We start from the raw sequence: 16,840 nt of genomic DNA on the forward strand, positions 1-16,840 counted from the left end.
CAAGAGCATTGCCTGTAGAATAGCCAGGGACAGCCCAGACTTCAAGATTAAACTTTGTGTTTTGGCTCAGCCTAGACTGAGACTTGGCATCACAAGGGATAAGCAGTGATAGCACCTCATATGGTCTTAATCTATTCTCATTTTTGAAAACATGTTTAGATGTTTGTTAAGAGTTTGTAGAGCTTAAAAAGGTGATGCTGCACAATAGGGAGTGCTTTGTTCTCCGTGCTGTAGGGACAAGTTAGAATGATCACTGAGTCAGGGTCAATGGCAAACAACCCAATCAGACCACCAGTTTATCACCTTTTCCGTTTGCTCCGGATCCTCTGTTTGCATCCTGCAGCATCTTAAATGCCAAAACTCCCCAAGTTGCCATTTTATATCAAATGTCTAAAGTATTTGTCAGGGTCTGATGACAAAATATTTCCTTTCACACGCAAATATTCTTGTTAGTACCATGTAGTTGCAGTTTCAAAAAAAAAAAAGAACAATAAAGGTTTTAACTAAAATATTTGATAGTAGGGCTCTTTGAAGATACAGTCTTAACTTGTTATTCTGTAATAATTAGAGTGGAATTAAGTCACTGTGCAAAAGGATGAAGGGAATCAGTGGCTATTAATTTTCTTTGTATTCTGATTGGTCCACTGAAATATTTCAATGAAACCTTTACTCTAGACATCTCCTTTCATGATATTGTGTAAGAAAATAAGTGAGTAAGGGACATAAAGGAACCCGCCAATGATTGGAGACAGGATTTTCTTTACATTGTCTAATAGACTCGTTTATTATTTAAGCTGGTAAAAAGAGACTTATGATTCGTGTTGAAGAAAGAGTTATTTGTGCTTGATACATTGAAGACACTGTTCAAAAGCAGTTTGTCCTTATAAAAGGATGACCCCTGTAGTAATTCTTAGGCAAGGAGGGACAAATTCAACCAACAAAAAGCACATCTCGCCCCAAGTTCCCCATGATTTCTCCACATAGAGCAAAAAAAATACACATCGGTAATTTATTTGAACATGCACATCAGCGAGTAGCACTGTCTGGCCACTCAGGAAACAAAAGGGAGAATATCAGCATTACCTAAATTAAAAAAGAAAAAAAAGAGGTGAATTACACCATTTTAATTGTCTTAAAAAACACAGATAAGAGGAGCAATTAAAATATAGTCCTAAATAGTACTAGCTAATGTAGATTACATAAGTATACAATATGATTCAACTAATAGTGCTCTGACAAGCATAAACCACCAGTTCGAGTAAACAAGGCCCAGATCGATTGCTGAGAAAATGTTAGATTCAGATGTAATAAAACTTACTTTTATTTCAGTACTGAATGCAAAACACAAGTCAAGTGTGAAGACAGCATTTTAGAAAAAGGTGGCTCTGTTAAAGCAAGGAGGCCATTTCCTTTTGCATTTTTATAATTTTTGACTTCTGTTTTTGACGTTCGCTTTTTCTACCTTTCCTCCCCTGAGCACTAATTTATCAAAAAATGATTTCAAGGTGCAAGTTGTACATTCTTATCGTTGTACCATTTCATCTCTTTCTGGAAGAGAGTATTACAATCAGCATTACAATGTTAATTCTTTTTCTCTGAATATTTGTTTCACATACATGTATTTCAAAATCATAACGTTGGTTGGGAAAAGAAACCTACAAACGAGAGAGTGATGTATTCATACACTTCCTATTGTGCTGTGTGTCTTTCCCATCCCTACTCCCCTTTCCCTGTAAAGAGCTGTAAAAAATTTAAGGCAGATGAGGTATATTGCTGAAGAAAAAAGTTATTTTTGAAAAAAAACTCAAAAAAACTTTTATTCTGCCCTTCTACTCAAGAAAGACTACTCAACTATAAATCTAGTGCTAGAAAAAAGCAGGAAAGACACCATTTGCATGTACCATACTATGTCTTCTATTTCTAGAATGGCTTTTTGTTAATTTAATTTTAATAGAAAAAATAAGCACCTTAAGCTATGAACAGGAAAAGAACTTCATTATTAGTGAGTTTAGAATCCAAACGGAATTAGGAACACTCACTCAAACTCTTTCACTCATTCTCTCAAAGGCCAATGCTACTGATTAGAATTGTAAAGTGCTGTACTTAGTATAAACACTTGTATACACTGCAGACACTGAAAAATAACCCTCAAGCACATTGTGTTATAGTTCCAAAAATATATTTACAGTCTATTACAAAGATTACAAATGGAAGTGTCTAGGTGACTGTATTATGCTAATTAAAATTATCTTACAGATTATTTTTCCTTAGGGACAAAAAACATTTTAGTGAAATTAAAGTGATTTTTCTAGTCAATCGAAAAATAAATTAAAATATCAAATAACACTGTACAGTGATTTAAAAGAAAAAAAAGGGTGGGGAGGGGTTTGGGAAGCAATCCATTTGAGTTTTTCTATAGCCATCTTTGGTCCTAAATGTGGGAAAACACATTATGTAGCACTGAAAATACCTGTTCTTTTGTGATGCTCTGCAAGTAAAATAGAAAAATATAGTGCATTTTCAATGTATTCAGAGCCCACTACAGAGAAATGTGTGTACAAAACAAGACAGTATAAATAAAATTTACAAGTTTTACAAAGGAACATTTACAGGTTTTTGTTTGTTATTTGTTTGTTTGTGGATGCCCACATTATCAAACAAGACCAATTATGACCGATCCCTGGGATCTTTCTCTATTAAAATCATTATAAACAGCCCAATTCTCTTTGGAAGTACAACAGTTCAATTCTGGGGTAGTTCATGATTTTCGTAACTTTGAAAGCATTACTCACAATATGTATACATTCCTGAAATATCTATAAAGACACATTTAATTATTGCTTATGAAATTCTAACACAGTAATCAAATAATATGGTTTAATAAATAAAGCTTAAAAAAAAAACAGATCCTTCACCTCTTCCTTACACAGTAAAAAGAGTTTTTTCATTTAATAAGCTTCTGACATCAGCGTTCACAAATAAAAGACTTTTTAAAAACTGCAGTGGTGATATTCTGTGCAGCCGATTTGTTTTTGAAAGGTGAAAATGTGAACTGCCCCTTTTCTCCTGCTTCAGAGTTCTAATGTAAAACTTCTTTCTTTTTGCTTTTGGACTGCATTAAACAGAATAGGATATAAAATATATGTCAACTACTTCTCCTAAATTTCCTAATGTCTCAATATTGGAAAAAACCTCGATGTGCTCGGATTAAATTTTAGATAACACTGGATAGTTCTTGCTCTCAGAGACTTCCCTTCACCAACACTCTTTAGATGAAGTGCCTCAATTTTTTTATAGTCATAAACCTACAATTTGCGTTTTTTTAATTAAATTCTGTCTAGTAAAATCACTCTATAAACAATCTGTTAAAAGTGCCTTATAGTATTTATGGATCATTATTGCTTTTTTCATTGAAAAGATAGTGTGTTGTCTGATCTTTACAAAAAAATTTCTTTTTAAAAAATACCAGAGCTCTTGGCAACTTGCATTTTCTTGACTACCTGCCAATTAGCAAACGATATCAAAACAGCACTGATTAAACAAAATAAAATGGCACAAAAAGGATACCAATGTTCTGACAGAGATATATCTTCAATCATGCTATGTGTTTTTTTTTTAATTTATTTTTTTTAATTCTTTCAAAGGTACCCAGTGTAGTAATGTGTCATAGATTAACACTAAAAAGGTCCAAAGCTATAAACAACTTTCTAAAACAAAGTCCTTATGAAGAATAAACACAAATGATTTTAAAAAGGAATCGTCTGAAATCACATATTTAAGGAAAATATTTCATTGATTTTAACAATAAGATCATGATTTTATTTGACAAATATATTCTTTCTTAAATTCTTTATGTACATTTTAAAAAGTCTATAAGATAAAAAGGAGGTTAGAGAGCTCAAGGTGTTTGGATGTTTTCAGGTAGTACTTTGTTTATTGTCACTGCTGTTTTCCTGGCCACCAGTGGTGGATCCTAAATTCCCTTTTTATATATTCTGGTGGCACTTAGGAGTTCAAGTCTATAGGTGCTTCTTAAATCTTCTCTTCACTGTAGGAAGGACCCAGGACATCAACTGTCTTCTAGCAGCATTCTTATGCATATACCGAAGGCCAGTACTGTTCTCTTGCAGTCCATAATCTCCCTCATGAGGGAGAAATGCTTATCACACTTGGATGCCAGTTCCATGTAAATGTAGCATTTGTGCTCTCATAGTCTGAATGCTGCTCATGATTTTCTTCTGATGGCCAACCAATGTGATCCCTAAACTCATCACATCTCTGAAAAAGACAAATGTATTTTGGTAGTTACCTTACAAAGGATTTATTTGGCACTCAACTGTCATCAGCTCTTTAATTAAATCATCTGTTTATCTTAGGCAAATGGACCTTATCTGAGCGGTCTTGGGTATTATGATCATATTCCTGCAGTGGGTCAGACTGGCAAACTTCATCAGCGTGCTCCTTCCCAAGAACCTAACTGCTCAGGCTCTCAATTTGCCATAAGTTATTTTTAAACTGATCTGAAATTTTGTATACGAAATTAGATGCAATTAACTGTAACTGAGAGTTTAGCTTATGTTTTGGAAGGTGTGTGATTGACTCATTTTTTTTTTTAACCTGAAGAATGACCTCATAAAACAACTTTGGAAACTGCTGTGAACTGGAAGTGAAAAGAACTAAATTTTCCTTCCTGGCTCCCTCACTGACTATGTGGTCTTAGGAAATCCACTTAGTATCTCCGAACATCAGCTTCTTTGGCTGCAACATACCTCTCAAAGTCTTAAAATTATTCTTAACTTAAGGTAAGATCAGGAAATGTTATTTGAAAGGTATTCTTGAACCTAAGTGAAGTTTAAAATTTTTAATGGTTACAATAGGATACAGTACAAATATAAGCATCTTGGGTTCTAGTAAATCAAGAATCTTCGACCATCACCAAAAGATTTATACTGAGCTTCATTATTATGTGGTAATCCTGAGCATATTATTGGTTGTATACTCAACTCCGGTTCAGTTTGATCATTTGACTACATTTTAGAAAAAAAAATCACTTTCTAAAATGTGCAATACTATGTTTAATAGCTTAAATGTGACATCAACTAACTGTGTCTGTGTATGCACTTTAACTTTTCCTAATAGCCAGGAAGATTGAGCTTAGGTATTTGCAAGAGGCTAAAATACAGCAACAGTACCATAGCGTAGTATTTCATAATCGTGGTCTAATAAGACTTTGAGGATCCTCGTTTTTCAGGGAAGTAGATTGCTTTGGAGAGATGAGATATACTTATGCTAGCTCTCCCATGTGGTGACAGGAAGGAAACCAAACAAGATGGCATGCACACGCTTAACTTCACAGAGATGCCACCTCCTGATGTGCCAGGAGAGTGCTGGCCTTCTCAGCTGAAAAATGTGAAACCCTTCGCACAACAGTACCTAAGCTGGATCTGCTAATAGAACCTTGAAAACTGTTTCCCATTTTCAAACACATTGACCCAGAGGAACTTCATTGCCCATGAGAGGTATGTTGCAGCCAAAGAAGCTGATGTTCGGAGATACTAAGTGGATTTCCTAAGACCACATAGTCAATGAGGGATCCGGGAAGGAAAATTTAGTTCTTTTCACTTCCAGTTCACGGCAATTTCCAAAGTTGTTTTATGAGGTCATTCTTCAGGTTAAAAAAAAAAATGAGTCAATCATACACCTTCCAAAACATAAGCTAAACTCGTAGTTATAGTTAATTGAATTAAGCTGCCTTGGACCTCTTCAGAAAGGTGGGTGTCATATTGGATGTCATAACGCATTTGGCATTGGGTATGAAGCTTTGAATTTTTCATGTCATACAAACATGGGGAAAGAAATCCTCCTTTGCAACGGAGAGAATTTCTTTAATGAATAGGCACCTAAATGATACAGGGTTAAAGAAAGAAGAAGGTTCATGGTGTGGTGTTTAGTACACTGGCTATGGAGACAAATGAGCTACCACTTACTAGTTGAGTCAGTTTTGGGAAAATACATTCTTTGAGCCTGTGCCTTGTTGTGTATAAAACTACTGACTTAAAACTATTGCTGTGAGAGTTTAAAAATTTACTGTAAGTTCAAAGGTCTATTTAGCACAACACCTGGCACATAGTAGGCACTTACTAAAGAGATGCTTTTCTCTCTAATTCTGTGGTTTACTTCTCTTTAATATATGGCAGATATAAAGCTTGGATTGTACATAACATAGGCTTAAATAGGATTTCAAGAGTTTCAACTTACTCAATAGTCATCCTGGCCACTGATTCAAGGGAGTTGTAGCCAGCTGCTGTGAAGTTATCTTTATACCTTTCCATCTTAATAGCTTGTAGCCATTCTCCAACTGAACAGAAGGTAGTGAAGTCAGGAGTGTTTTGATCCAAAAGAGGACTTATTGGTCTAGATACAAATGAAAACAGAAAAGCAATTTTTTTTCATGAACTATGAAAGAAAGGATGTCTTGGCCCATACAAAAATAAGGGTATAAAGAATAAAATGACATATTCTAATGGGTGTTACAGTAACAGATAAACAGACAAATCAATACAAATCTAAAGGTAGCCAGGTAACTACAAACTCCAAAATTTACACTGTGTTTAGATTTGACGACCACCAGATGTGTCTTCCACACATTTTTAAAAAGTACAGCCAACAGTATTTGTGATCAGTCCACATTTATTTGTTCATTTGCTTCACCAAAAGCAGCTGGGAATAAAGGAAGCACATTTAACTGTGGACTAACTTGTTCCGACTATGTGGTGCTGTTGAGAATGCTGTGCCTTCGCCGTACTGACTGCATCCTGGCTAGCGCCTAGTGAGCTCCTCCGCCAGGGCGCAAGGAGCACCAGGTGTACCCGGCAGCTGGAGCGGAAGGATTTCTAGTAAGCCTCACAACAGGGCAAGCCACGTGCAGAGAATGGATGGAGTGTTTTGGACTCCTTTTAATGGATAATCCTTTTTCATCACATACTGAGCTACCGTCATAAACTTTAACTTCACAGAGTCATTTTACTAAATGACTCAAAGCAAAGAAAATACGGCATGCAAAAATAATAAAGTGATAAAGTAATATAGTGATAAAGACGCACATAACAATAGTACTGACTTGAAAATGTGAAATGCCACCTAATCACTAAATTCCAGTTCGGAAAGTCTTCTAAAAATGACAGCCAGTGATAGCTGCCATAACTTTTAAGAAAACCAAAAGACAATAATAACATGTCTCGTTAAACACTAATTTACTTAAGGTAAGCCACCTGAAAAGAAAACAAAAACTTCTGTGAACACAATAAATTTCACATTGGTTTATAGTTTAACACAAATGTCAACTTGCCATTGGGTTAGGACCGAGGAGATAAATGGCTCAAGTGAGTATCTGAATGTCCCCCAGATTCCATTCCCTTGGTATTTCTTACCTACTACAAGTTCCCAGGGGCGTTTTCAGACTATTTGGGTTTCGAATCATTTTGTCTAGAATTCCAACTATCTGTTCAAACTTTGGCCTTTCCGCACGTTCCTTTTGCCAACAATCCAGCATCAACTGATGAAGACCAGCCGGGCAGTCCATGGGTGCTGGTAAACGATAACCTTCTTCTATTGCTTTTATAACCTAATAGCCAAAGGGACATTAAAAGTATTACTGATTGAGGTTCAATTATAATAACATGCATTGTCTAGTAGGCAAAGTGATTTATCTAGGTAAGAGAGAAGCGCCCTTTGAAGCTTTGCAAAAGACTTGCTTATTGTTTTCCCGAACACCCATGAACATTCAATGTGTTATTAAGGGGTGCATGAAGAGCACAATATCATGACAATTCCTAGTTAATTCAGTAATTAGGAGCAGCGATTAAGGTCACCTGGGGTGCAATAGATGGAAAAATTTTCAAGTCATCCCAGAGGTTTTGAAAAGGAATATGTTATGAAACCATTTTACTTGCATATGGCTGTACATCTACATATTTGTCTAGGGATATATAAATTCTACTGGTTGTAAGAGGAAGGTCTGAGTTACCCAGAACTGCCCCCACCCAAGTTTCACTTTTTGCGGGGCTCAAATGACACTTTCCAACAAGATCTCAAAATATGTGAATGTGCTATGATAGGAAATATTACCAAGCACACTATTATTTTAAATAATATGGAGCCTAACTACTTAGGAAATGTATAGGATTATAATATATAGTGATGTGCTGGAACGAGTAGTATACATGAAAGTGACTGTACTACTTTCCAACTCCAAGTTTAGTGACCTCACACTGGCCGACTGAAATCAGCCTTGATGCCAGCTACTATATTCATCCCAATAGGCAACTTTTTACATTTTGATGTGCTATTCTTGAATGTCAACAGGCATCTTAGGGATATGTTTCCCTACAAATATTAAGTTAATCAACATTTCTTAAAGCCAACTTTTTGCCTACATTTGGCTTTATTTTCTTCAAAAATTCAAGGTCACCTCTGTTTTTTTCCAGTCTTTTTTTTTTTTTTTTACATTTCTACTGCCATTTTATGTCAGTCAGTATCAAAGAGGATTTGTTAATCCCCCTGATGTTAATGTTTTACAAGTCCTTATTTGTGTTGCTTGCCATCTTAATTATTTTCCTGTGCTTCTCCGATTTGTAGCAATTTCTGGTTTTTAAGATCTATTTTTGCTTTCCATATAAATAAAAAGAAACAAGTCTGAGTAAGTAGCTTTCAGACTACAGAAGGGGCCACGGAAAAGGTTACACCCGGAAATTGGGGAAGGTTAGAAATTAGGGCTTTCCCACTCAGAGTGCTGGTTCAAGTTTTAGCAGCACATCACTTTCTATTTATATCTAATAGCAGCCTGAGACACTGCATCAATAACTTTGCATGTTCATGAAAAATAAGTCTCCAAAGACATGGGTACATGGCAATCAAAAAGTCTGAAAGCTACTTACTCAGACTTGTTTCTTTTTATTTATATGGAAAGCAAAAATAGATCTTAAAAACCAGAAATTGCTACAAATCGGAGAAGCACAGGAAAATAATTAAGATGGCAAGCAACACAAATAAGGACTTGTAAAACATTAACATCAGGGGGATTAACAAATCCTTTTTGATACTGACTGACATAAAATGGCAGTAGAAATGTAAAAAAAAAAGACTGGAAAAAAACAGAGGTGACCTTGAATTTTTGAAGAAAATAAAGCCAAATGTAGGCAAAAAGTTGGCTTTAAGAAATGTTGATTAACTTAATATTTGTAGGGAAACATATCCCTAAGATGCCTGTTGACATTCAAGAATAGCACATCGAAATGTAAAAAGTTGCCTATTGGGATGAATATAGTAGCTGGCATCAATAATTTTTACAGAAAATTCTTCATATAAGAAAAATCTACATATGCAAATTGATAAAATTTAAAAGGAAATAGATTAACTTAATTATAGTAAATTTTGAAAAGTACTGTAAGATAAAAATCCTCAGCTGAAATTTACCCCTGATTACTACATTGTACATCCTACACATCAGTTTACTTGTACTTTGGAAAGCTAGGTTAAGTTATTTAAACAGTGGCTTAAGTTGTGAATAAATAAATCGACAACTTCTAAAAATTTATATATTCAAAATGACCAATAATAAACAATCGGGAGACATTTTTTTTAACTGGGAAAAGAGTGGCATTCTTTATATTTGAGGTTGCTTGTATTTGAACATAAGCAGTATCTTTCTGATTTGACAGGACTCTCCACTCCCATCCTCATAACATCAGTGCAGTCCTTATTTTAAACCACCTTCTAACCAATGTCCCTGCTTGTAGTTTGTTCTTCAGATGTCCAGAAAGGAACAATGCACATAGAGTGATCTTTCCATTTTTCTTGCCCTGTAAATAATCTTGAAAAATGCAAATCTAGGGGTGCCTGGATGGCTCAATCAGTGGAGCATGAGACTCTTGATCTCGGGGTTATAAATTCGAGACCCACGTTGGGTGTAGCAATTACTTAAAAATTAAAATAAAAAATAATAAAATGTCAATCTAAATCTTATCATGATCCTCCTGACATTAATACTCTTCAGCAGCTCTCCAAGCCTTCATAAAAACATTTAGAATTCTTCATCACTGAACACAATATATTCTTAAGTCTTTGTGCCAGTGAACATAGTACCATTAAATGACTCTTACAAGAATGAGTTAATGAACCCTCTGCGGTTTGTCCTATTGCATTATAGGAATTTCATGATTCTTATGATTACAGCAGGGAAACATTTACCTCAGCACAAAATTAAACTTCTGGCTTTCAAAGATACAGTGGTTTACAATTTTTTTAAGGAAGAGCAGCTAAGGACAGCATTTAAAATAAGAGATTCTCTGGATTGGGAATGGACTTTGGGACCCTAAATTTCCCATTAGGAATCATGCACCTACCTCTAGGAGCACTAGAGAGAATTGCGGGGAACCTTCAGCTTCTATAGAGCACAGGTCAGCATAATCCAAGGTATACATACCCTCTGAGGGTAAACTTGCCGATGGGGGATGATTCAGGCACAAACTGAATCTAGATAGTTTTTATTTGGTTAGCTGCATTTTATTTCCAATTGGGAATGTAAAAAGTACTTTCTGCAAATAGTTATACATTCTTGGAAACAACAAGGCACACAGGTAAAACGATTGAACCTACACTTCTTAGAGCATTATGTAATTATTCACAAAATTCATTTAAGACACCTTCTTCGAAACTACCAGAAACCCCTTGGACAGGGATCTGCCCATCCAGATCTAGCCTTAATATTCTAATAAAAGTGAAAGAAAACAAAAACATTAAGCAATTTCTAATTCTAGATAGGTCCCAGATTAATAGGAAGTGATTTTGGTAAATGACATTTATAGAGGAGGCACTTCTTTGGTATATACTGTAAAGAAATACTTAGAAATAAAAACAAGAGTTGCTTGCTGCAGTGTTTGAGTATTATTATAGTATGATCATTGTAATTAAAAGAAAAAGAAATACAGAAAGACCCCATGATAATGGGCCTGTAATAACTCAAAATGGGATCTAACATGATTGACTTCTGCTCTTTGCTCATGCTCATTTCCATTCTATTAACCTCACAATAATATATAACCCACATTTTATGCAATTAAATATTTTGGACCACATATATGGGATTATGGCAAAGTTTTACCCCCCAAAAAAATCACAATTGTGTTTCTATCATAATATAAAAAATACAAAGTCATAAACCAGTGGTGGCTTTTAAAAGAGGGAAAAAAAAAAACAGGGCTCACAATTTAACTGAGGTTAAATTTAGTTAAAGTGTATTATATTTTTGAAGCTCTTAAAATGTCCTTTAGTGAACCATTTTAATAACTTAACTTTATGGAAATTTGTTTTTATCATCCTTATGACTACCTGCCAGTTAAACTAACAATTTATTGGTCTAGCTTAAAGTGAGAAGAAATGACTTTGTTGAGCACTATAAATAGAAAAAATATAATCTATATAAAGAATTTCAAAATTTCAAAATTTGAGGGTAAAAGTTTTATTTGAACTAATTAAGACACATTTAATTAAAAATAGCTACTGTGAATGCTAAGAGTGTTTTCAATTTCTGTAATATTTATTATGTTTGACTGAATTTACATACATAAAGATTTTTCTTTGAAAGGCCATTACAGAAAGGGCCAAACATCTGCAGATTTTTAAGAAAAAAAAAAAAAAGAAGAAAGAAAATTAGAAATTTATTTGGGAAGCTCACCCTCAATTTTAATAGCAAATAACTAAATTCTAACTGCTCCCGTTGCAGTGAAAATTCAAGAAAGTTATACGTACATGAAAATACATTAAGAATCCGTTCAAGTGTTAATCAAGCGATAACCTGTTTGTATGTGGGTATCATCAGACACATGCATACTATCTTTTCCCAAGTTTTTCTGGCTCACTGCCCTGCCTAGGATGCAAATGAAGCCTTCTGGAAACTATCTACCTCACTGACTTCTATAATACACTTGGTCTGTTCAGAGTGATCACAGAAACCTCCCTTTATTCAGCATCAGCCTGGAATTTTGTGGACTTGCTTATCAAGATAACCATCAATTTACACGTTTCTCACGGTGTCTTAAGAAAAGTCTTAAAATCCAAGGCACTTGAAATGTGAAGGCTTTCTAAAATCCCTGACAAATTCCTAGCAAATAAATCTGAACAACATAAAGTTAATTAATTCACTTAATAAATCAATCTAAACTAATTAAAAATAATAATATCTGGTTAGATCTGTTGAAAGCAAACTTCCCAGAAAACACAATCTATTCGCACACGCACAAGATTTCCATATGCATCGGAGGTTGTCAGAACTCTTAAGTCTCTCCATGAATTCCTACCAGACTTCAAGTAAAGAAGCTTTTATCTAGAGAATTTCTTGCCAGAATGAAATTCATTATTTTGAATTACTCATTTTTTTCACCATTTGCATTTTGAAACTTAAACATGTAATTGCTCAAATAGCACTTTAATGACGTAAGTATAAAATAATAAGTATTATCCTATAAGAAGAATATTAATATAAATTTCACCATAAAAACAACTGTGTAGGTAATCTCTTTCCATTATAGAAAATTGTGTCTGAATTTATAATACAAACCTTCAAAATTACAAAAAAGAAGAAAGATAGTGCTAAACATTCTAGGTCAGAAGTAAACGTCCTTGTAGACATAATTTCATTTGATCAGTAAAAATATTTATTAATTCTTGATATGCTAATTATATATTTTTGACATTTCATTTTCAGGAAAAACAATATTTAAGGAATTCTAAAAATTAAAATTGAAGACGTTTTTTCTTCTTAACCATTTCTATTACTTGTTTTTTTGGAAGTTCAGTGAACATTGAATTTAAGTCATCTTATATTCCTGTCATTCCCTTTATGTTTGAATCTAGTACAGAAGGAAGGTGTCAAAAGAAATGAAACTCTAGTGAGTGTCTAGGGAATGTAAATATTTCTCTTTCTCTGCCCCAAGGATTTGTTTGCCCACATTTTGACGGTCCATGGAATCCTTGACACTGAGTCCTGTCAAATATTAACAACTTTGCCTCTGCCAAACGGATGCATCATTTAGACTTTTATCTTTGAAAAACAAAAACCCAAAACAAAAAAACAAAAGAGTTTCATGTCCCCTCTCAGTTCAAAGCACCAAAACATTTAGATGACTTAAAAGCTCCACCTCTTCAGGTTCTGAGCTTTTCAACTAATTCAGAAACTTGTTCAACCTTACCAACAAACCATCTGACTTTAGTTGTCAAAAAATAACTATTTACAAGTTTTAGGAATTTGATACGGTAAATTCTAAAAATAAACCCCAAATACTGATTTTATATAACAATGTTTGTGACCTCTTTTTTAAAAATAACTCAATTTTTAACTTTAGTCAGCTTCTATTGCTGTCCATAGTTTATAATACTTCAAGAATTCACTATGCCAGTTTCCTGGTCACATTCTTTTAAATGGCAATACTGACTTTCCTCAAGCACCACTTACTTCTTTACTCGTCAAGAACATGCATTTGTACCATTTCCAAACTCCTTCATAAAGCCTTTCATCAATTTGCCCCAACTTAATCTGCATATCAAATCACTACCAATGTGAACATCTCTGTTTTAGGATAGGGAGTCTATTTGGTTTGTCTCTACACACTTTGCTAAGCTTTTGCTTCTGGACTGTTCAACGTGTCCCCTTGGAAAATTTTCTTATTAGTTATGAACCAAAATCTCAGATTTCCAGTTCAAATCCAGGGTACCTTCCTAGGTTTTACACTTGCTCTACTTTTATCTAAATTTCACTCACATTTTCAGTAAGTTGAACTGTATGAAATCTGCCAGTATTTGAAAGTTTCTGACCTACACGAATGCCAATTTCATAAAATTCAACCTAACAGAAGCAAATATTCACTTGCACTTATGCTATATTATTTCATAAATGGTCTCTTGGGGTGTGAGATGTATGCTCCCAAGAACTACCATCAGCTTCTTTTCTCAAAGGTTAACAGCATGTCTTATGCCTTAGTGTGTATCAAGATGCATATTTAATTAAGTGCTAATTTTTTAGGAGTTTCCAAACGTACTCCCATTGTGATTACATTCTAAAATATCACTACGAAACCCTTACCAATACTGATCATAACATCTAGTTTGTCTCATGAAATTAAAATTCAATCAAATCAACCAACAATAGATAATTTAAACCCAGGACATTAAAAGAAAAAGAAAGATAAGCTTCGAAGACAAAATAAAGCACAGCCTTCCTTCCCCTCCTCTCTGCAAATGATTCTTTAACTCATGTGACTTTCCCACTACAGCGGTGCAAGCACAGCATCATTGCATCAGTATCTTTACTAGGAGGACATACCTTTTGAATGCTTCTATTACATCGAGAGGATTTAAGAGAAAAAGAAGAAAAAGCAGTTCTTCAAAATGAAATTAATTGAACCACTAATTTATGGTAATTTTTGTGGAATAACTGTGAAAACTCAGCAATCATATTTTTCTAATTCTATAAAAGTTTCTTCTTATGAGCCATTACCTACATGTTCCAATAACAATGGGTATTAATATATGAAATCCCTTTTTGTTTAACTAGCATAACACCTACATCTTGATTTGACATGTCCCAATAAGGTCTTTCTCCATAAGACATAACTTCCCACATGACTATTCCGTAGCTCCATACATCACTGGCTGATGTAAATTTCCGGTATTGGATGGCTTCAGGTGCTGTCCACCTTACTGGAATTTTCCCACCCTGTTATAAAAAGAAATTGGAATTTTAAATATGCATAATAACTTCTAAATCATTTATAGCAGAACTATAGAGCTACCGTTAAACACTTGTATATTTGGTTAGCAATTCAGCAGTATCCCATCTATCCATCTTGAATCTAAGTGTATTTAAACCTACTAATCTGTTTTTAAAATGCCATTACAAGTTTTCATTTTTAAGGCAACTCAATTTAACGGGCCTTTAGGTGGTCTTAGGGCAAGAGTCTAGCCAAAAGACAATGACAAATTAGGCAACATAACTATGAAAATAGAATGAAATATGGGGAATTTAACTAAATCCTCATATATTTTCCTTTTTTTCCAATCTCACAAAAGTTGTAAGAATTAGCATAGTTAATATTCTTTTAAAATCTTTATTTAAAATGGGATTATATTTCTCTGCTACAATTATGAGAGCTTGCAACGAGATGTTATTGTATAAAACTGTATATAATATATATGAACACCCTGATATAAGACAAGCATGTTGCCGTTTTTATCTTACTTCTTCTCTTAGTCTATACGTAGAGTGGAAAAGCAGCAATGATTCTTCTAAAAGGAAAAAAACAGCAACAACAAAAATCTGAGATCAATTTCCCTCTTTTCTACTGTTTAGTTTCATATTAAGTCCTGCTTTCTTGGTAGGAAAACCTTAGGAAGACAAAGAGGTGTGGTAAGAGACTTTTTCTTACAGTTGTCGTATAGACAGCTTCTGGATCATCCTCTATAACCCGGGACAGGCCAAAATCTGACACTTTACAAACAAGATTGCTGTTGACAAGAATATTGCGAGCTGCAAGGTCCCTGTGAACGTATCCCATGTCAGCCAAATATCTCATTCCAGCAGCAATTCCTCTCAGCATTCCTACTAACTGAATGACGGTAAATTGCCCATCGTGTTTCTACAGGAAGACAAGAATAAAAGTCCTTTACTGTACTTTCAAAGGGGAAAAAATTGCCATGAACACTCTCTGCACACTAGTCATTTACTATAGAATAATAGGAATTATTAACTAATTTTCTATATAATACAGACATTTGTGAAAAACAAAATAGATGCTGATTCAACTGATCTTCAAATAATACAAAACAGAGCTTTGGTAATCATTTAGTGATTTAGATTGATATGTTACTCGTATTGATTAAAAATAGTGTCAGGTTATGCAGATCCAAAAGTATACACTGATTTTTGAGTCAAAGTTAGGGAATGGAATATCTGAAAATATTATCCCTGACAGATCCAAAAGTATACACTGATTTTTGAGTCAAAGTTAGGGAATGGAATGTCTGAAAATATTATCCCTGACAACTATGTGTTTTTTTCCACCTGCTAAAAATTATATAAATAATCTACAAGTATATAAAGGGATGAAGACACATATATTAAGATTTTTTTTTCTCCAAATGATAAAAAAGGGAAAGGAGAAAGTTTTTGATTGAAGATGAAGAAAAACTAAGAAGTAGAAAATGGTTATCCTGGCTGACTTTGTTCTCATTTTGTATTTTTCCTTGTTTTGCTGTTGGTGGGAACATTACTTGCAAAAAAGATTCTCTAAAACAGATGCACTAGCAAATGGGATTGAGAGCTCTTTGCAACCAGATTGGCCACCATCTATTTCTAAGCCATTTTTTTTATGATTTTATTTATTTATTTGACAGAGAAAGAGAGCACAAGTAGGCAGAGTGGCAGGCAGAGGGAGAGGGAGAAGCTGGCTCCCCGATGAGCAGAGAGCCCAATGTGGGGCTGGATCCCAGGACCCTGGGATCATGACCCGAGCCGAAGGCCGATGCTTAACCGACTGAGCCACCCAGAAACTCCTCCAAGCCCTTTTTAATTCACAGATTTCTCCAACTGAATTGTAAATATGTTGCATGATGATATTGGTTGGAGTTGATAAACTTGCTAGATGATGCTTTATTCCAAAGAATTGATAGTTATGCATATCATAAAGATACAGAAATAAAAATTTCTCTAAATCTTCTGATTGTTTATAATTTAAGTTGAATGTATCATTCCAGATTACATATGATAAAACCACATGTTCTCTTATTC

At 34.3% G+C, this 16,840-nt stretch overlaps 1 protein-coding gene across 5 annotated transcripts in view; it reads right to left on the reverse strand.

Annotated features, from left to right (window-relative positions):
* Positions 1–783: 783 nt before the first annotated feature.
* Positions 784–16,840, reverse strand: part of EPHA7 (EPH receptor A7) — a 168,049-nt gene continuing 151,992 nt past the window's right edge. For all 5 annotated transcript variants that reach the window (XM_073893642.1, XM_025860205.2, XM_025860194.2 and 2 more), the window contains exons 13-17: positions 15,480–15,689; positions 14,621–14,770; positions 7,431–7,624; positions 6,259–6,414; positions 784–4,278 (exon numbers count right to left, since the gene is read on the reverse strand). In XM_073893642.1, the coding sequence (XP_073749743.1) occupies positions 4,164–4,278; positions 6,259–6,414; positions 7,431–7,624; positions 14,621–14,770; positions 15,480–15,689 (825 nt within the window). In that variant the 3' untranslated portion in view covers positions 784–4,163. The remainder of the gene's footprint in view (positions 4,279–6,258; positions 6,415–7,430; positions 7,625–14,620; positions 14,771–15,479; positions 15,690–16,840) is intronic.

This window comes from Callorhinus ursinus, unplaced genomic scaffold (assembly GCF_003265705.2).
Source record: "Callorhinus ursinus isolate GAN/ISIS: 27379988/994484 unplaced genomic scaffold, GSC_fseal_2.0 scaffold6, whole genome shotgun sequence".
NCBI lineage: Eukaryota > Metazoa > Chordata > Mammalia > Carnivora > Otariidae > Callorhinus > Callorhinus ursinus.